The following is a 22,001-nucleotide window of genomic DNA, read 5'->3' on the forward strand; positions in this document are numbered from 1 at the left end:
CTATGTAGATGATGTGTAACCATTAGCCAATTAGGTAGTCGTATTATCAAGTAAAACCGTAATTGACTAATACCAACATTTCATAATCAGAAGAAAGTACACTACTAATGATTATTGTAGATAAGAGGTTAGACCATCTTCACGTGTAATTAAAAGCCTTTAAATGTCACCAGATTATTAGGTACTCCTACCAAACAATAGATAGCTCACAAGCATCATTTAGCTAAATCAATTATATTCACTTTGTTGATTTTCTAATTAAAGATTTCACCAATTAGTGATAAACTTTTCACATAATTCTTTATAGATCTTAGGAAAAATACAGACTACTCATTCACAAGCCGCAAGCTATAACTGGGAATCAAACAATTCCACAACAAAGCATGAGAAGTTTCACTGCAAATTGCAAAGATGCAATATTATCTTACTGCTCTGGCCTATTTGTGATGTCTTTGTCGGTCCCCATGTCATTAAACGAAGGCATAAATGGAGGCAACACAAAAAAAAACACACTACTGTCAAAATACTTAAAAACTACACTCTCTCCATAAAGATGCCACACCTAACTTCTCATCACCGACTTAGCTGGAAACACAGAGATTTGGTGGTTATATCTTAACCAACACATCCACAGAAGAGGCCACCATTTCCCATACAATATATTATTGAAGAGTGGCAGGTAAAAGATGAGATTGTGGACCTTAAAGTAGTTAAGTGTGTTATGTACTAACACCATGTGTGTGTGTTTTACATTTTGACAACCCGGACGTCACTCTGGCCAAACGCCGTACCACAACCTGGACATTTCCGGTGTCGGATCTCCAAGCTTCGTTGGATGCATTGCTTGCAGAAGAGATGAAAACATTTCATAATTACCACCTGGACAAATATTTGTTTGTGTGATATTAAATGCTGATAATGATATGACAGTGATAAGAGAGGATAATCAGATCATTATGTCTGCTGTGCTGATGAGATATGAGAGTAATTACCTCTTTAGGCCGATCAAAACAAACGCCACACTTGAGGATGTTTTTGCAATTCTTAACTTCTTCCTGGAGTCTGAGTGTTGCAGCTTCTACACTCTCAGAACCCAACTCTTCAAGCTCCTTGTTCAACTCCATCAGCTCTTCCTCAAGCTTTTTCTTCTCACTCCTGTTCAGTAGATAGATATTACAACCAATCTGCCAATATATAGTTATTCAGTTCAAACAAGAGATCTGTTTCCAGGTGCACCTCTCATCATCCAATTCCAGTTTGATTTCGTCTGTCCTCCTGCTGATCTGTTCATATTCCTTCTCGGATGAAGAAACAGCCGATTTGATCCACCTGAACTCCTTTTCAGCATCAGCTAATTCCCCCTTGGCGGTTTCGAGACTGAGAACGAGGTGACGATCTTCTTGAATCAGTTTATAAGCCTCAGAGAAACAGCCTTTCATCTGTGAACGTTGGACCATTAGTAAAAGGACAGTGAAAAGAGCTGTTTTGGGAGAGTCACAATAACTAGACAAGAGAAAGCTTCCCTAACCTGTTCCTCACTATGTGCAATCCTTGCTTTTAGAGTCTCTACTGATGCATTAACATTTTGCAGCTGCTTTTCCATTACTTGCTTCTCAGATAAGTGAGTGTTGTAAGCATGCTTTGTCTTGACACTCTCGGAAACAAGCTGCATCAAATAAATAATTTAAAACTGATCTGTTCAAAGGCTAAACAGAGGTAAGAAAAGGTTTGAATTGAGAAACGAGCCAAAAACAACATGTTCTAGTAGCAATAAAACCAACCTTGATATTATAATCATCCCGTTCAGCCACCTGCTGCAACAAATGTTGGTTCTGTGTTTGCATGTCTTCATAGGCTTGACCAACAGTCTAGAACAAAGAAAGTTTCGATGAGCATTTTAGACTTCTAGATTTAATAAAGTCTAATAGGATGATTGTAGATTACCTCCATTTCAGCAATCAAAGCCTCGGCCTCCTGCTCTTTAACTTTGATACCTTCCTTAAGTTCCAAAACCTCCCTAAAATTTAGAAAACAGTATCATAATAGTCCCAACACCGGTGACAAGGGATAAACTCTATGACCGTTGATGTGGTAACATGAGAGAGCATACCTCTCAGAAACATCTAACTGAGTCCTCAGTTCAGCAATTTCAGCCTTTGCGGTAGCAAGCCGTTCTTGGCAAGCAGTTTCAGTTTCATTAGCCGCTTTCACTCTCAATTCAAGAAAGTGTTCATCTAAAACATTTTTCAGCTCCTCAGCCTGGGCCTGAGCTTTCTGTTGTGATTCCTTGATTTCTGCTAATCCTCTGAAATTGGAAAAAGCTCAAATCTCATATTTTCAGCAACAAAAGGAAGATGGTATTGGATAATACACTCAAGTAGTCACTTACCTTTCATCATTACACTCACGAGTATAGATGCTCGCTAGATTTTGCAACTCTAATTTCTCTTTCAGCAGTTTTTCAATCTGCAATGTTACAATAAACCATTGAGACACTCACAGCTAAGTTTTCTGGAGTTTCAGTAATCAGCATCCATGAATTCCTAACAGATTGCTGAAGATAAAAACGCTAAGCATGCTGAAGAATTAAGTGCCTCATAAGATGGATACCATAAGAAGAAGTTATTAGCCATGATGGCCTAAGGGGAATGTAAATTGAATAAAAAAACATGGTAATGAAAAATGGGAGTAGATGGTTTAAAGGACATAAAGAAAACTTACTAGAGCCTTGAGAGATTTAATTTCCGCCATCTGTTCAGCACATTTATTCTCTAAACCCTTCTGTTCGTCTGCCTTTTGTTACCATGAGAAAATCAATACTTCAGGGAACAGTCCACTTTATTAGTCCAATACAAGTGAACGAACTTACACATTTGTATTTTATAGTTATACCGACTAACGTTGCATAAAAAAATCTTATCACTTCTCCTCATCTTATCACCACTCAAGTCATAGAAAATAATACCTATGCCACATTACTATGTGAGTAAGTTGTTCTTAATAATAAATCATGCAGTTACTGAATAGTCCATCCATACAACATATAAATAAAACAAAGCTAATGGCATTTAGGAAGAAAAAAACAGAGGAAATCTTTGCGTGCATACCTTGTTACTTAACGAAACTCTCAGCGACTGAGCTTGTTGACGCAGGTCAAGAGCATCATGTGCGGTGTTCTTCCACCGTTTCAACTGCGCTTCCATCATTTCCATCTCTTTAGACAACGTTGATGCCATTGTAATAAACTCCCTTTTAATATCTTGCCGCTCTGGAACAAGAAAATACTTTGTTAAGAGCAGAAACTTAAAACGTTACACAAGCAATGAGTACTGAAACGGAGTGACCATCACCAGAGTCTTGAATAGCTTCTTCTGTTTCAAGCTCCAATCCATTCTTTTCAACTATACAACTCTGCAGCTTCTGTTCCAGCACTTCAATTCGAGAACCAACACTAGTAATCTTCTGTTTAGCTGCCTCCAGGGATTCTTCCCGTTGATTTAGGTCCTTCTCTCGTCTCATTACAAAGGACCTTTCAGCCTGAACCAAGGGTTAGACAAGGATCTGCATGAAAACTCACTCACATACGAGGGAGAGAAACACACGCAGATTAAATAAGAAGCTGACCTGAGCGGCCTCGGATAAAAGTTTATACCGATCCACATCATCGTTCCAGTGATGAAGTTGCTCTTTGATCAAGTTATACAGTCTAGACGAGTATATATACTGGTCATCCTTTAGTTCATTCTACATCCATCAAGCAAAACATGTCACTGTCAACTGCAACTATTACTCTTCGAAATATCTTTATCCAAATACTGTGAATATACCTCAATATCTTCACACTGTCTTGACAAGGAAAGATTATACTCTTGTGCAGCTTGGAGCTCAGAGAGACGACCTTCTGCCACTATCTAGAGTGATCATTAAAAACACTACTGAGCTTACAAATTGGGAAGGAAAAGAAAGATAATATGAACTACTATAGCAAAGAGCGAGCTAGTTACCTTTATTTCATCAATTGAGTCCTTCAATTCACGCAACTTCGTCTTATCTACAGGCTTCTCAGGAGAAACGCTTCCATTAGCTACTGCTGGTGATGATGTTACATGACCTTCACATGCAGCATCCTTTTGCATTTTCAGGTTTATCAATTTTCGTCTATTCTCTTCAAGCTCAGCCTTGATCTCTTCCAGTTCACCTTCAATAACCAAAGTTATTCCACACTCAGAGAAGAACTAGCAAAAAAAAATGTGCCACGCTTGTACAAACAAAGAGCTGATTTTTCTCATGTTTTCTAGAATTATGTTTGACCTTTGAGGTGTTTAAGCTCGGATTGATCTGTTGAATGGCTGCTTACGTACGCCTGAATCTGCTCAGTATGTTCTTTGTGCCTCGCATTTAAAGCATCAATCATCTCACGCAAGTTTCTGGCCTCCTCTTTCATTAAATCGTTAATGTTAGACAACTGAACAGTGGCGTCTGGAAAAATAAAAATAGTATGTGAATTTTCTATTAGCCACTAAAAACAAAACGAACTGATAATTAACACACCAACCGACCAACCTTCTGCAGATTTCACAGCCTGTAAATTCTGTGATATGCTTTCAGCTTTAGTCCTCTGAGTAGCAATGGTGTTTTCAAAGACTCCCATCAACTCTACTGTAGAGGAATGACGCAGAGAAAGAGCTTCTTCAACCTTTCTCACTACCTCATCACTATTACTAGCACCTATGGAATCTACTTCAAGAAGTCTACATAGAAACATTTCGTCAGCAGCACAAGGCGGAACTGAACCTAGAAAAAAACAAGACATATACTTAATCATCTATGCTTATACTTAAGAACAATAGAGAGAGAGAGAGAGAGAGGGCTCTTATTAATAATACCTCGCTTTTTATCTGCAATGTCCAAGTATTTGAGAGCCTCTTGATTGGCTCCAGCTCGAACTCCAAGCAAGACCAGATCATCTACCAACTAAAAACCATCCAAATCCATTAATTTAACAACCACAGAACCTCTAAATTAAATCATTAAACGATGCAATTAGTCTCTGACCTGGTTCCAGAGCCGGTTAACAGAGATAAGCTGGTCATCATAAGAGCTTTGATTGAGATGCAACTCATGAATCTTAGTCTCAACATCGTACATACGTTTCTTCTGCAGGTCTAACTGCTGCACAAGCTTCTGATTCTGTAACTGTAGAACCGTGGCATCAACCTAGAAGTGAACAGTCCTTAATTCAATCAAAGGCCAAAGCTTTGAAGTGAAATAATCATTCGTTACAAATTCTCAGAGGGAAAGACTTACACTTTTAGCGACGGGATGAGACGGCGAAGAGTTAGGGGCCGTGGCGGTCGGAGAGACGGAGTCCAGAAGATGAGGCTTCTTCTGCATCGGCTCGTCCGAGTCCTGGCTCTCCATAACACCTAAACCCTAAATCGATAATGACTCGTTCTCAGGGATTACACGGAGGTTCGGAGAGTTCGCCGGAGAATCAATTTCAAGTCGACTGATTATTGTTTTTTGTTTTTTTTTAATCTATTAAGAGAATAAACAAACTAAAACGGTGCGTTATTAGCTTCAATGCCCAGTGAAAACCCAAAGCCTATTGGGCCTATGTTGTATATATAGAGTGAGAGGCCCAATACAAACTTACAAAAACTCATTTCTGGTCTGTTTTCACAGAGCTAATGTAGCTTTGGTGTTGAGAGTCAATCCGGTTAGGCTTAAACCGAGACTGGTTATGTCAATTGAGTTGTCAAAATTTGAAGAGGACGGTTTATCCGGTTCAGAAAAGTTGTTAGCTCATGGTTTATGGTAGTTTGGTATCAACTTAATGTGTGTAACAAACTCTATCATATGTGGTTAACCCATCTCTTCAAAGTGAGCAAGAGAGATTATTCAAGATTCTTGATTCATTGTAACAGAAGAAGAGAGATAGTGAACTGCTGAGAATCCACACCTCGAGACGTAGGGTTATTACTCATCATGAGGGCCTGAACTCGGTTAATCATGTGTGTCACTTTTGTTCAGTCTTTCTTTCATTGCTTGAGAGAGTTATGAGGTTGGGAGTGTTTGTTGTTCTTGAGCTCATTGATCCCAACAGCTAAATCCTATTAATCATGTTCTCTTCAAGCTAAGATCGCTTTACAATAACAGGTTACATGTTTAATAGGATTTATGCACAAGATCGTATATTTAATACGAAATTAAATATGGGCTTATTTGCTAAATAACCAAAAAAATAAGGGAAATTAGATTTTGAGAGAGAGAGTAGAGAGAGATAGGAAGAGAAAGTAGGAGAGAAGGGGTGTTTTTAGTTAGTTAATGAATTTTGGTTTTTGTTGTGTATAGTGAATGCAATTTAATTCTTTTTCAAAAAAAAAAGAAGATCATATATTTAACTGCATTATCTTCAGTTTTCTAGAATTTTATTTTGTTTTAGGGTTTTCTCTATTTTAATTTACATGTAATCATCAAACACAACTTTTTTAAGAAAAAAAAATCTGAAAATTAAATTTTACTATATTTTAAATATGAGAAATTCGAGTTAAACAATACATTAACAAAAACACTGGTGTTCCAAGTCATTGAGATGGTTGGAAAGAATGGAACCCGTCAGAGTCAAAATGTTGATGTCTTCTAGTTACAATGCTAAAGAGAAAAAGATTATACATAGTTCTTAGAACATCTCCAAAAGAAACTTTATAACTTAAAGTTTTTTGCTCTGTAAAAAGGAATTTCAAAACTTTAAATTTGAAATTTTAAGGAGTGAAACTCTATATTTGAAGTTTTACTATTCAAAACTTCAAATTTGAAGTTTCATATTTTTATTTGCATTTTGGTCCTTACAATTACACATCACATTTATGATTCATAAATATTTTCTTGTTTATTGTTTTAATCCTTATAAAAATGATATCTCGTAAATATTTAAGTTTTGTTTACAAAATTTAAGTTTATACATAAAATTAAATAAAAATTTAAAATAAGATTTTTTTAAAACTAGATTTAGATAACAAAAAATATACAAAAGAAACTTAACAATTTCTTTTTAAAATAATTACATGAAGACATAACTATTACATAAATTTAAATATTACAACAACACTAATAGTCATGTAAGTTTGAACCGGAACCTTCGAAATTTCTAAATATTGTCCAATTTTTTTTTTGTGTAACTGAAGATGGTTGTTGTTGATGATGATGTCTTTTCGTACAATTATTTCTTATTTATATTAAATATATTCACGAGTATTAATATTATCGATAAAAGTTAGTCTTTTAGCAATTTTTATGTTTCTCTTTTACTTTCTGGTTCTTATCTAATGTATTTACAAGTATTAATATCACATGATTTTAACAATTTTTATATCTAATCTACAAATTAAAAATGAGGATAGTCATTTTTATTTCAAAATGCACTAGTAGATCATATATGCATTACGAAAATCACTTTATGGAATAATATGGTATTTTGATTGAAGTTTAATATTAATTAAGTTATTTTGTTTAAAATTTTATATGTTTATATATGTGCTCGTTATTTACAAAAAAGTTTTAATGAATTCAAATTAGTTATGATAAATATAAGGACCATACTATAAAATACAAATAGTTTTAAAGTTGAGTTTGAAGTTTTGTTTTTGGAGAAAAACACATTTAAACTTCAAATATAAAGTTTTAGAAACTTTAAAATAAAGTTTCTTTTTGGAGATCTCTTAGTGTTTGAGTTTAAAAATTGGGAACCATGGTGATGAAATTTGTTAACTGTGAGGTATTTAGGCCTAATAATCCTTCCAGACCGGAAAAAATTTGATTCGTTCTCAGTAATTCTATGTATATCATATGAACTTAAAGTATGTGTAGTATCAATAGAAATATTTTATATAAAATGAGAGATGTAAACTAGAAATATATGGTTAATTATACATATGTTCGGTTATCTTCGGATATTCATTCGGGTTTGGATATTACCTGTTCGGGTTTGAATATTACCCGTTCGGGTTCGGATATCCAATCTCTCCTAATTCAATACCCGTTCGTATATTTTGCTACTTCGGTTCAGATTTTGGTTTGGGTTTTTTGGATCAGATTCGGGTGCGGCTTCAGATATCGGGTAAAGTGCCCACCCCTAGTTATTATTACTTTAGTAACACATATTATTGATGTAAATTAAGGTTAAATTTTAAAATTATTTCAGTTTTAATAAGATAGATGAATTAAATAATTGTTATTATGACAGTTTAAAACACAAACATTTTATTTTTACATTGAGTAATTATATTTTGTGTTTTGATCGATCAATTTTACCACGAATGTTGATATCATAAAACAAATCCTACATTTATAAAACTTATATTTATGTCAAAATAATCGAAATAAATATTTAATACTAAGAATCTTCAGATACTATAGATTTTTGAAATTGAAAAAGTATATTATTATTTTCGGTTATGTAGGCGATTAGGTTGGATGACTATATTGATAAATATCGTATAGGATAAATTAAAGGTAGATTGATTAGTTATAGAATATAATCTGTTGGTAACCTAGATTTAAGCAAGTTAATTGGACTGAAAAAGGAAAGATTATAATTTACTGAATTATTGTTACATACTGTATTATTTTAATAAATAGGGAATATTTTTTATTAATAACTGATAGCCTAGAATTTAGGAATTAAGTTGGAAATAAATAATATTATTTATTGGTAATTTAGATTTTAGAAAACAAAATTAAAAAGGAAGATTACGATTTGTAATTTAGGTAATAATCATTTTAAGAAAATGCATTAATAAACAGAAAAAGACAAAAAAATATAAAAGATAGATTAATTAATTATTTCAATATTGTAAATAAATCATAAAATTAATAAAAATTTCTTATTTATACTTATATTTTAATAAGATAGATTAATGCTTAATTAGTCGCACTTCTGATCTGACTTTTGAACATGCATTTTGGATTAGTTGCAATTTGCAAAGTAGACGTCACGTCACGTCACTCATATATTTTTTATACGTTTCGTATCTTCTCGATCGAACGTGATTCAGATGATTCTTGGTTTACTTTCTTTACGAGTTTTTTTTACTTCGCAACAATAGTCCAACCAGAAAGCATGGAGGATTCTGATCCGCGCCCTGACAAACATCGATTTCGAGAGACTTGGCTCCACAGCTCAACGTGTTTCATGCAAAGTTTAAGTGCTGTCCTACTACAGCTGTTGTATATCCAGAATCGAAAGACCATGCTGCCTACTACAGCTATTGTATTATCCAGAATCGAAAGACCAAACTGAACTAAGAGATATAATAAACTAAATCAAATAATTATTAATGTCCAAATGATTACTAGTTTAAATGTGTAGGACACCTGAATGACTGTCTAAATAATTATTAAACAAAAAATGATAGGATTTATACGGGCTAAAGTTAGACTTGTGTTTTCAATTTCAAGCATTGTTCAGTTTGATTCGACTTGAAATCATCATGATCGTTTAAACGATAATTAAAGTAAACACTGAAAAGTTACGAAATTCCAACTTGTTTCTTGCACATGGTTGATGAAACACATTTTACGATCAATACACTATACACAACACACAAGATCAACCGAATCAAAGAATTTTTTTTAATGTTATTTTCTGGATAATTTTGGTTTAATTGAACTTGTTTTCAACTTTTTAAGGTTTTAAAGAATTTAAAAGTTTATGGTAGTTAATGTGTTGGAAAAAGAAGCACAATTTTTGGGTGGGTGTGAGGAGAAATAGTTTGGAGAACTTCCTTTTATTACAACAAACATTAAAACATGAAAACATTAATAACAATTTGAATTGAGTTGGTAAAATAGACTTTATTATCTAGAATAAACATTTTTTGTATCTCATGACATAACCGATCATCACTAAGAAAGTTTCTCACATTTTATCTTCATGATCAACAAGTTTACCCATCTGGACAAAACTCATTTTCTGAGTCTCGAAGTGTTGTTGCTCTTCATCATATTGACCTCTTTGATAATTGGTGGTTAGACTAGAATACTCTATGTTTCCACCGTAGTTTCGATCCATAATCAAAAATAGTGTCACAACACATATTGTGTTTATAACGAATAAGCAACTGAATTCGAGGTTGACCAACGCTTTAGCTCTGTGAAGAGCTTCTTGGGTTGAACAATTGACCAGTTGGTGCCCATCTTCAACGTAAATAAAACATCCTTTAGGGATCAAACTTGGTGTGTAAAGCATGCAACCCAAAAATATAAACCACACTCCTTGAAAAACTATACTTGAAGATCTCACAAGGCTCACCAAAAAGCTCTTGGGCAAGGCAACACCTTTTGAATTAAAATGAAACGATTAGTGAGATAGTAATAATGTAGAACGAATTACTCAAAAGAGTATTTATCAAAATTGTAATTTTAGAAAGTAAAACAAACAAATTAAAATATGAAAATTTGAAATGTATGTCAAAATTAACGTATATAGATAATATGCATACTACAATTAACATAGTTTCTGATGTTTTTTTTTTGTTAATAGAGTTTTTGATGTTTTGCACCGATCTTTATAATAGTATTGGCGAACCTAATACTAAGAAATAGTTAAATACAATTCCTTTCCATATATATACATGTTAATTAAGAACTTCAAGATACTGTATTTATTATAGGGGTCTCAAAACAATGTACCTACCCATGAGAGTGGTGAGGAGAGAGACAAAGATAATGAGTTGGAGGATCAAATGGTACTGTCCCTCAAAACCCACGTGGTCGGTAGAGTGAAAATGGAAAAGAAGTAGCTCCTGACTGAAGGCAGCGGCTGCAGCTAGGATGGTTAGCCCCTCAGAAGCCGGTGCTCTAGGTCGTGCTCGGTCAAGCACTAGTGCTAAAACAGCATAAACCAAGAAGGACATGGAGATGAAAGAATGTTCAAAGTTGTGGAGGTGGTTTGATGGGATGGTGCCATCTGAGTCAAAGGGCTGGTGCTTTCTAGGTCCAACGAAGAGCTCCATTGATATGGAAGCTGATGAAGAGAACATGATGAAGTAGAGCTCTAAGTACCTGATCTTTGATACTGGGAACCATATAGATGAATAGAATATGTTTGGACGAAGACAAAAGAGCTTTATGTTGTTGAATAAGTGCCATAAGCCAAGTGCTAAGAAAGCAAGACCTGGTAAAACATGTCCAACGAGTGTTCCCATGTTGTGGATTTGATGTCTTAGTGATCTTTGGTTTGTGTGTCAGAGAGAAAGAGAGGAGATAGTTTCTGACTGTGAGCAAGAATCAATGAGGAGTCGATGGGTTTAATATGAAATAAGTTTGAGGGATAGGCTTCAATAATAAGCGTTTGCATAAACGTTCAACTGCAAGTTGACTTTATAGGGTTAGTTAAATAAGGCTTGTCAGCCTAAAAGTTCAACTGCAAGTTTGGATTGGGTTTTCTTTATTAAGCAATAAAAGCACATGTGCTTGTTGAGATCTCTTTGGAAGCAAAAGAATCTGCAAATAAATTACTCCAAAAGTCGATAAAAAGTTGATGTCTCGTGTTCTATATACGGAATAAGTTAATTCGTACTTTTCTTAGTAATGTTAAAAAAAGTATTTTGCATGATTTAGAAAACGCACAAAGGCTCTATCAAATTTCAAATGTTGTTGCTTGTTGTTTGTTGCAAGTTTCTATTTGTTCATATAGAATAATTAAGACACTTGAAAAATTAAGTTTTTTATCATCAACTTAAATATACTTGATTAAGACTCAGGTAACCAAAAAAAGAGACTTTGTATTAATGTGGACAAAATAAAACAATTAGTTTCGAGCACCGCATACTTGACTGTCCGTCTTTCCGTTTTTGAGTCTGGAATACGCGTTTTATCTCAAATGTGTTGAAGCCTTCTTTTAACCGTAGAATTTCTACACTTAAACAATTGTCACTTTTAATTTTCAAATGTAGCACCTCTTAAATTGAGATTTTACTTTTTAAAAAATCGATAGTAAATATCATAATTACTATTTGTAAAAATGATTTAAAATTAAATCATAGATAAAGAATATTAAACTGCTATTAAATTTAATATCAAGATGAATTTTATTTTATTCGACCAGTCGATTAATAGAATTTATAGATACGGAGACTATGCTATTTATAGAATTTAAATTATGATGAGTAAATAAAAGAAACAAGGATATCTTTTTTTGTTGTTCAAAGTAATAGATACATAAGTTTTGATTTTTGGTTTATTTTTAATCAAAAACTGTTGAGAATAATATTATGGTTGCAACACCTCAGCAATTTTGATATTCAGTATTTGTCTAGTTCTTTCTTTTAAACTTCACGAACTTATCCAGAATAATATTTAATCTTTTCATTACTTATCAGCTACCACGTGTATCTTGTCTAATCAAAGTATTTCATAAATTATGGTGAGAAAGACCGGTCAGGGCATCATGGATGGAATACATATCAAATATTCATAATATTTTTCTGTTTTTTTAATATATTAATTTAATTAATTTCTCAAAATAGGTTGTCCGAATTACCACATATTCATCTCCCCTCACGGTAAGATAGCAACTTCGTTAGCATCTTCCGCCGTTGCTGCAACCTTTTCTAACAATCAGAAAGACAAATCTCTGAGGACAAACTTGTGGCTAGCGGAGTTGAACCGCCGAGTCACCAAAGCCGAAAGCTTTCATACGAGTCTACACTTCATGACCCCACCAATTGGCAAGGAGTGATGAGAAATACCACTTGGAGATGCCGTCGAGTTTTGTTCTGTCAGGTTGCACAATTATCCAGGAAGGGAGGAGACAATGAACGCCGTCAAAAAAAAACTATAGTCCGTCACATGGATCTAAGATACCACTCAAAGTAAAAAATAAACTTTTTATTTATTATTCTTCTGTTGCATTTTCACGCACACATCATGTAACATTTCATGTAAAATATTCATATTAATTTCTCTATTATATCATGAAATGTTTTGTTATTTCAGAAATAGAAAACTTTAATTTACAGAAGCGCTTAGGATTGGGAGCTTAGCTTGCTGTCTTTTGTCCTTTAATGTTTTATTAACTTCAAGCACCAGTGTCGGAAAGTATTAAGGGATTTGTATCCCACATTGGAAAATCAATGGGACATTAAGTAATATATAAAAGGTTAGGGCCAATCCACTAATTGCCAATTGGTTTTGAGTTGGAAGCCCATAATAAACCCGAATCTAACATAGTATCAGAGCCCAGATCCTAATAAGTTAAACCCCTAATTAATATTAACCCTACCCGACCGGGTATATATAGGTCGTAATTGACTCGCTCGACCGAGTATAACTGTCTTAAAGTTCCGAGATTTCTGGCCGATAAGAGCCATCATCTCGAGGAGGGGTATTAAGGGATTTGTATCCCACATTGGAAAATCAATGGGACATTAAGTAATATATAAAAGGTTAGGGCCAATCCACTAATTGCCAATTGGTTTTGAGTTGGAAGCCCATAATAAACCCGAATCTAACAGAAAGCTTGGACTTAATCACCTAGGTTCTTTTGGGTTTTTTTAAAATTTTTGCAGCCCTCAAAATCCTGGTAAGCTGAGAAGCAGATATTGGTTTCAATTGTATTGTAACCGAATTTTCATTATGTTTAATGATATTTACAATTTAGCAAAAACAATTACTGAACAGTAGAGTATGTGGTTGCTGATGTGGAACGATTAGTATACTTATAGATCAACCAAACCAAACTAACCAAACTGTTCGACAAAATATGTTTTGGGTCCGACCACCGGACGAAATGTTTAAATGCAACTACAACGCATCTTACAATTAAAACACTCTCAAAATTCAATGCGGGATTGTTGGCAATAGCTACGGAGTAACAAAATTGGGGGATCAGCATATGCAGACACAGCATTTTCAAATTTGGAAGCAGAAGCAAAGGCCCTCCTCTTCGCAATGCAATCAACTTGGAGTTGTGGTTTTTCTAATACCATTTTTGAAGGAGATTCAGAGGTTTTGATTAATAATACATAACGTTCATAATCTTTTACGCCATATTTGGTTTTGAAATGATAATTCTCTACGTCATTACATATGTTTGTTAGAAGAACCGACAATAATGCTGTTCATTTGTTAGCGAAAGGAAAACCACCTAATGGAACGAGACAACTGAAAGAAAAAAAAACACAAAGTAATATCTGACCTGGTTCGAAAGCATGCCAACAGAGATAAATTGGTCGTCATAAGAGGTTTGGTTGAGATGCAACTCTAGGACCTTGGTCTCAACTTCGTACATACGTTTCTTCGGCAAGTCTAACTGCTGGACCAGTTTCTGATTCTGTATCTGTAGAACCGTGGCATCAACCTCAGGGGCGAACCCACCTTATACTATGGGGACATGTGCACCCCTAATAATATTTATATTTTGAGGTAAATCATTAATAATTTGGTAGATCACATGGTAAAACTTAGGTTGTACAATGTGTGCCCCCCAATAATTCATGTTTGAATCCTTCTTATGTCTTTTTTTTCTTTTATTATTACTAGTGCACCTACTAGATTTAATTCCTAGGTTTTTCCCTGATCAACTTGGAAATAACAACACATGTAACCAAGAAACTCATTTGTGAACAGTCATTAAATCTAAGCCCAGAGGCTTATTGGGTCTATCTTATTTATATTCAAACATTTATAGAAATATAATAAAAGTCTAGCAAAATAAAAATTGGACAAAGCTCATTATCTGAGTCGACGACACTCGATTCAAGTGTTGTTGTTCTGTTTGATAGTAGGTGCTTGGTGGTTAGACTAGATTACTATTGCCTTTTCACTGTAAACACGATAGAAAATTACGTATAATATAACAACACATATTGTGCTTATAACCAGTGCGGGATGTAGGTTTATCAAGAAAGTGGCATTTGCACCCACAAAAATTTCAAATTCTTTGTTCATGTGTAATTTTTTTTTATTTGGACCATCCTCTAAAAAATTTAACAAGTTTTACATAACTTAATCATCATATTTTTTAATATCTTTAACTTAACAAGTCTAAATAGTTTAAATTTTAATTATCATAAAATATAATTAGAATTTCAAATTAAATTTATTTTTGATTAGTGAACGAAAATTAAATCATATAAATATTTTAATTATATTTTAATAATAACTAGATTTTGATCCGCGCTTTAAAAGCGCGGGATTGTCTATTTTTGAAATATTATATTTTGTAACATATATTTTTGAATGAAAATATAATGTATTTTGTGTATATGTGCAGTAGTTCTATAAATATATAATCATAATATATTTTTCAAATAAGTTCAATTTATTATTAGTGTAAATGAAATAAAGTGATTTTATTTATAAATCCATGTAACATTATATTAAACAATTTGGGCTTTTGATGGATCCGCCCTTAAGTAAAAAAATTTAAAACTATCTAAAAGAAATGAGATCACTCGGTCCAACAATGCACCTAATTCGATCATCAAAAGTGACCCTTTACTTATAAAGTAAAAAAAAAAATTCTATAACAGCAAAAAAAAAATCGATGGTGAAAATCAAGGTCTACCACGTATATTCGAAAAAGACGACTTCACACTCAAGAAATCATAAGGTATAAATCGTTTGCTCATCTTTAAATTTTTTTGGTTCGATTACTCTTACAAAATAAGAAATGTTTTTCTTTTCTTTATTTTGTTCACAGAACATAATAAAAAGAGTTTTCTTTCACATATCCTAACATGTATATGAAGAGTTTCTTAAATCTGAAATAATTTTAAAGGAACCGAACTAAAAATGAAACAATACTACCACCGTAAAAGATAAGTACATTGATACAATTGTAAAAAATATTCAGTGTATTAGGCTTTACACTGATATATTATGTGACTTTAACGGAACTATCTCTGTTTGCGTACCTCATCCAAATATGAAAAAGGAAGCAAAATGATGGCTTTTCTCCTAAAAGAAAAACAAAAGGTGATGCATTATTCACAGCCGAACTATATTAGTACTACTTTAGTAATAGAACTGGTAGGAATGGTACAGGTAATGGCTACAACATTCGTTACCAAGATCAGCTCCAACTTCTCAACTGAGCTGGAAATCATCCAAACCCTCCGGTTGTGTTTTTCGGACTTCATCAGCTATCTACCAAGGACGCAAAATGAGATTGCAGATTCGTTAGCTAGGAATGCACGTTTTTTTCATAGATCTCTATGTTTTATTGGTTGTTTTATTCCGGTCTGGTTACCCAGACTACCTCAAGTTTGAGTAATAGAATAGCCGTTTGCTGCAAAAAAAAATGGCTACAACATTCTTTACAGAATTGTTAGGTCAAAAGGGTTGAAAAATGTTTGTTTCAGAAGAGCGTCGATGGTGTCATATTTATAATAAGAAGAAGAACTTCTGTGTGTTTAGGTAAATCAATATTTAGGAAATAACATGTAGCATATTATAAAATATGCTAAATTTGAAACTTGATAGATTTTGTGAATCAAAATATAGTTTGTATTTACAGATTTGATTTTGTAAAATGGGGATATGTGGTGACCATAATTTGGAAAACCACATTAAATATATTTATATGGCACCCTCGTTTACATTAAATAATAATGATTGTTGCCTAAACTATTTTCAAGAATTAACTAATAGATTGAAGAATAACAAAACTGTCATATATTTAGGAGTGTATTTAGCAATTGTTATGTTTTCTTATGTTAAATGATATTGCTTGTTGACCAAGTTTGAAAATGTAATATTTTAAAAATATTTAGCAAAATGATATTGATTTTACATTTTTTTATTTTTATTATCAAAGTGATTGTGAAAGCTATTAAACGGAATTGGGTTAGAAATATACTTAGTATATAATTGGATCAAATATATATTGTGAACTTGATGAGAAATATATATATATATATATATATATATATTGTAAACATCAAAAATTACTAACTTGACAAATATTTCATAAATTGGAAACAGTTATAAGCATAATATAAATTGGAGACAGTTATAAGCTTAATATTCTGTGTATAATCATATTTTCAATTCTTTTAGCTTTCGTTATGTGTATAAATATATAATCATATGTTAAATTACTTTACGTTTATTTAAATTAAAAGGTTTAGGGTTTGTACAGTTTATGGTTTTTAAATAAATTCTTAGGCTCGTATTAAATAAGTTTGTAAGATAATTATGGTGCTTGCTCGTAGGACTTTGAGCGATGGCCAAGTAAATGTATACTTCATGCATCCTTTTTGATGGGTCTATACATAAATTATTGGATTGTTTTGTTTAGTTGGACAGAAACATGCTACTTTCTAATTGTTGGGCTTTCAATTTTCGAAAACCATTTAAAACAATTGAAAAAGGTAATGGAAATTTTTGTAATTAATTGAAAAAGTCAGGGGCATAATCCTACGAAGGATTCTGCTTTATTAGTATAGATAACAATTTAAATTGATTAATTTTCAAAATACATTTTATAAAAATCTTTAAAAGATTTGTTAGAAAGAAATAAACTTTCTGTTTCAAATAAAAACATTTACTAAAAAAATAGTTTGTAAGTACAATATATTATAGTTTTGTCTTTTAGAAATATTGTTGGTTGTTCTTAACAGTATCTCAAAATAGTTCTTCTCTATTATGTAGGTCCAATTTAATTTAACTTTCATATATAAATTTCAAATTTAGAAATAAAACCAGAAATTATGTTGGTAAGTTCCATATATTCACTAAAGCTAATAATATAAAATGTTTGTAACTACTTTAATAATGATATAGTTTAATTTTAAATAGAATTATTATTATGCATTGATATATATTAAGTTATCATTTATAAAATGAAAAATAAAAATTCTATTTTATTTTTATATATTTTATAATAATAATAATAAATCATGTTAAAATAAACTATTATATTGAACTAAATATGATAAATTATATTAAATTGATAAATTTATAAAATTATTTTTATAAAATATAAATGTTTATGTTAAAAATATAATATGATGACAGAATGGCTTAATATTCACAAACTATATAATACATGTATAAAAAAATTACATATCTTAAAATTTTGTATATACAATAATATATTATCTAAAATGAATAAACATAAAAAATATTGCTAAAAGAAAATCCAGTTTTGAAGGACGGTGGGTCAGAATTTAGATAAATTAAACACATAATAATTTTCAGATATGTTGTTTCATGAATATATTAATTTTTTCAGTAACTAAATACAAACAAATAAGATAAATATATAATAAAAAAGACAAATGCATAAACAATTGATTAATTAAAAAATATAAGGATGTGTTCTCAGGGCAAGGATGGTTTAGTACTTTACGAGGCTTTGATGGTTTGTTAGGGGCAAGAAATGTCCGTGCATGTCTATCACCTCTTCACTCGGAGGTGGAGGTATTGATTTGGACAATGGAATGCATGAGAAATTTAAGACAATTTCAGGTTACGTTTGCAACAGATTGTTCTCAATTGGTGAAGATGGTTTCGGAACCTGAGGAATGGCCTGCATTTGGAACCTATTTAGAAGACATCAAGCTTTTGAGAAGAAGCTTCCACAACTCAGACATCGTTCATGTACCAAGGACGGTGAACCAAAAGGCGGACAGCTTAGCACGTAGTGCCCGGTATCAACCGTCTTTCGTCGTACACATGGATGCAGAGTTTGCAAGTTGGTTCACAGAGTCAATATGAGTCTGTGCATTATTTGCTGTAAAAAAAAAAATAATAAACTATGAAATTTTGTATTTGAAATAGTTATATAAATATTGATATATATGATTAACGTTAAAAATGTATACCACCAATGATCTAAAATAAATATCTATATATATATATATAAATTGAAAAAATACCTGCACGGTTACGCGAGTATCTTTTGACATGTACATTTGTCACAAAACCCTAATTAATCTAACTAGATTTTTACAACGTAAAATATTCCACGCTTTAAAAACGCGGGTTAAAATCTAGTTTATATTAAATAGCATACTCAAAATTACAACGTTTTTTCCAGAAAATGAAAATAGCATGAAATTTTAAAGGTTAAGACGCTAAGAGAGATTTTGAAGGTGTAAAAATGGGTTGAGGTTCAGACAAATAGAGTCAGAGTTGGACATCGAATCCAGAGATGAAAATAATAAAGCATGCAATGGGAGCTTCCTCCCCAAGGATGGGTTGAATGCAGTTTCGACAGCTGTTGGATTGCTCCTAAGTCCTAAGAAACCCTTACATACATGATATACATCATATATCTTAATACCAGACTGAAGAAGACTTATATATTCACTACTTCAAGAACGGCGATGTGTGTGGGATCTATATGATATACGGCATTGGAACTAAACTAAACAAAGGTGAATAGAGTATTGAATACGGCATTGGACTTCCAAGCTATCACAACTTTCAATGGACCAGGTAAATCATGAAAGAAATCAAACAACTGAGATATGTAAGAACGCTTTTAAGTCAGATATGTTATATTCTAATTATAGATTTTATAGTTTTCCACCTTCATATATAGATTGCTCATACAGTGTATTATCCTTTCACGGTTTATTTAAAAGAGTAGATATGTTAATAATTTATATATCTCCAGAAAAGTAAAATCCTTACCAACAGTAATTTCACAATATTTAGCATACACAGGGAAGATAAAATATCATGGCGTACCACCATAATTAATAGTAATATGAAAAATCACCAATTTCAAAAAAATACAGGTTTAATAGGTCTGAACTTTCACATAACATTTTCACATCTTGTCTTGGCTATCATTGAGTTTACCCATTTGAACAAATCAAGAATAACTTATCTTCTTCAACAATTCAAATTCTTGTTGGTCGTCATTACCATCCTCTTCGATCAATTTGTTCTTTGGTGGTTATACTGGAGATGAGTAGTCGACTTTCTCACTGTAAACACCATCAATTTGTTCTTTGGTGGCATGGCAATACCCATTAGAGTGGTGACGAGGGAAACGAAAATGACAAACTGAAAGAGCAAATGTATTGTCCTTCCAAGTTCATGTTGTCGACAGAGTAATGATGTAAGAGAAACAATTGCTGAGCGAACGCAGCGGCTAAAGCAAGAAACGTTAGTCCCTTAGCGGTTGCAGCTGCTCTAGGCCGTGCTCAGTCAAAGACTATTGCGAAAAAAGCATAGACAATAAAGAACATAGACACGGAGGCATGCTTGAAGCTGCGGATATGACTCGATGCAATGGTGCATCAGGGTCGAAGGGTTGGTGTCTCTTGGGACCAATGAAGAGTTGTCTGACTATCATGATTGATGAGGAGACCATGATTGTGTAAAGCTCTAAGCACCTGAACTTGGAGAAAGGGAGCCATGCGATGAACAAAAAGTGTTTGGGTTGAGACAAAAGAGTTTTATGTTGTTGAATGAATGCCACAAACAAATTAACAAGAAAAATACACCAGCTACAACATGTCCCACAGGTAATTCCATGTGATGGGTTTTGTGTTTTAACCCTTTTATTTTTCGTTTAAATCTATGGGCACCACTGGTACGTTATCACCGTTAACGTTTCCCTCAATCTGAACGTTACCTTCTCAGTCACCGGCTGCACCTTGTTCCGCCGGCGCACAAGCCAACTTATGTCGAGTTTCCAATCCAGAGCCTGACAAGCGCGTGAGCAGTAATTCACAACGCCACAAACAGAACACCTCCGGAACTCATGTTTAGAATGTGTTTAGAAATTATAAAACAACACTAAAAATCATAGGTTTTAGTATATATACCATTTACCAAAAAATAAATATGTTCGTAGGCGTTGCATTTTTAGATTTTAAGAAAAATTCAAAAAAATAAAAATTCTATTTTAATGCATAGTTGCATCCTTCACTAACATAAGATGAAGTTCAAAGAGGTTGGAATCTTTGTTGTCTCCGTTTTTCTAGAGAATATCGATTTTATAGTGGTTAGTCAACCAATTTAGGGAGTATTATAAAGTTCTACTAAATTAATTGCCAAAATATTTAAACTATGCTCATGTACCATGAAAGAGAGTTTAATATACATTAATACAAATGTATAATGTATTTAGAAATTTTAAAACAACATTAAAGATAATAGGCTTCAGTATATAGAGCATTTACCGAAATATTAAATATTTTCGTAAGGTTAACCCATAGATTTTGAGAAAAATTCAAAAAAATGAAAATTATATTTTAATGCACAGTTGCATCTTTCACTAACATATGATGAAGGTCAAAGAGGTTTGAAACCTTTGTGGTCTTCGTTTTTTTAGAGAATAGCGATTTTATAGTGGTTTGGTTAGTCAACCAATTTATGGAGTATTATGAAGTTTTACTAAATTAATTGACAAAAAATTTAAATGATGCCCATGTACCATTAAAGAGAGTTTAATATATATTAATACAAATATAAAATGTGTTTAAAATTTCTAAAACTACACTAAAAATCATAGCCTTCAGTATATAGAGCATTTACCAAAAAAATCAATATTTTCGTAGGGGGTTAGTTAACCCATAGATTTTGAGAAAAATTCAAAAAATAAAAATTCAATTTTAATGCATACTTGAATCCTTCACTAACATATGATGAAGGTCAAAGAGGTTTAGAACCTTTGTTGTGTCCGTTTTTCTAGAGAATAACGATTTTATAGTGGTTAGTCAACCAATTTAGGGAGTATTATGAAGTTTTACTAAATTAATTGACAAAAAAATTAAACGATGCCCATGTACCATTAAATAGAGTTTAATATACATTAATACAAATATACAATGTGTTTAAAAATTTTAAACTACACTAAAATTCATAGGCTTCAGTATATAGAGCATTTACCGAAAAAATAAATATTTTCGTAGGGGTTAGCCCATAGATTTTGAGAAAAAAATAAAATAAAAATAAAAATTATATTTTAATGCATAGTTGCATTCTTCACTAACATATGATGAAGGTCAAAGAGGTTTTGAACTTTTGTGGTC

The 22,001-nt window shown here is 32.5% G+C and overlaps 2 protein-coding genes and 1 pseudogene across 2 annotated transcripts; all 3 read right to left on the reverse strand.

The window, feature by feature from the left end:
• Nucleotides 1-333: 333 nt before the first annotated feature.
• LOC103832600 (E3 ubiquitin-protein ligase BRE1-like 2) lies at nucleotides 334-5,557 on the reverse strand. Its single transcript, XM_009108644.3, has 19 exons — nucleotides 5,308-5,557; nucleotides 5,056-5,217; nucleotides 4,887-4,974; nucleotides 4,564-4,794; nucleotides 4,312-4,479; nucleotides 4,005-4,198; nucleotides 3,828-3,911; nucleotides 3,625-3,744; nucleotides 3,351-3,537; nucleotides 3,108-3,268; nucleotides 2,722-2,793; nucleotides 2,390-2,466; nucleotides 2,111-2,305; nucleotides 1,945-2,017; nucleotides 1,782-1,868; nucleotides 1,529-1,666; nucleotides 1,237-1,439; nucleotides 993-1,155; nucleotides 334-879 (listed from the first exon to the last, which is right to left on the reverse strand). The coding sequence occupies exons 1-19, from the start codon at nucleotides 5,419-5,421 to the stop codon at nucleotides 748-750; spliced, it is 2,649 nt and encodes an 882-aa protein (XP_009106892.1). The 5' UTR covers nucleotides 5,422-5,557; the 3' UTR covers nucleotides 334-747.
• Nucleotides 5,558-8,921: 3,364 nt separating this feature from the next.
• On the reverse strand, nucleotides 8,922-13,162 carry LOC103832601 (transmembrane protein 45A). Its single transcript, XM_009108645.3, has 2 exons — nucleotides 10,697-13,162; nucleotides 8,922-10,338 (listed from the first exon to the last, which is right to left on the reverse strand). The coding sequence occupies exons 1-2, from the start codon at nucleotides 11,205-11,207 to the stop codon at nucleotides 9,920-9,922; spliced, it is 930 nt and encodes a 309-aa protein (XP_009106893.1). The 5' UTR covers nucleotides 11,208-13,162; the 3' UTR covers nucleotides 8,922-9,919.
• Nucleotides 13,163-15,694: 2,532 nt separating this feature from the next.
• LOC117127430 lies at nucleotides 15,695-20,935 on the reverse strand (annotated as a pseudogene).
• Between the last annotated feature and the right edge of the window lie 1,066 nt (nucleotides 20,936-22,001).

This window comes from Brassica rapa, chromosome A08, assembly GCF_000309985.2.
Source record: "Brassica rapa cultivar Chiifu-401-42 chromosome A08, CAAS_Brap_v3.01, whole genome shotgun sequence".
In the NCBI taxonomy this organism is placed as follows: domain Eukaryota; kingdom Viridiplantae; phylum Streptophyta; class Magnoliopsida; order Brassicales; family Brassicaceae; genus Brassica; species Brassica rapa.

What these genes read in the sequence shown, in the direction of transcription:
- LOC103832600 (XM_009108644.3), bottom strand. Translation starts at nt 5,421, where the DNA reads ATGGAGAGCCAGGACTCGGACGAGCCGATGCAGAAGAAGCCTCATCTT. An exon ending in GGCTGTGAAATCTGCAGAAG is followed by an intron (nt 4,480 to 4,563) that starts GTTGGTCGGTTG and finishes TTATTTTTCCAG; the next exon opens with ACGCCACTGTTCAGTTGTCT. An exon ending in TTTTATCCGAGGCCGCTCAG is followed by an intron (nt 3,538 to 3,624) that starts GTCAGCTTCTTA and finishes CCCTTGGTTCAG; the next exon opens with GCTGAAAGGTCCTTTGTAAT.
- LOC103832601 (XM_009108645.3), bottom strand. Translation starts at nt 11,207, where the DNA reads ATGGGAACACTCGTTGGACATGTTTTACCAGGTCTTGCTTTCTTAGCA. An exon ending in TCTCCTCACCACTCTCATGG is followed by an intron (nt 10,339 to 10,696) that starts GTAGGTACATTG and finishes TTAATTCAAAAG; the next exon opens with GTGTTGCCTTGCCCAAGAGC.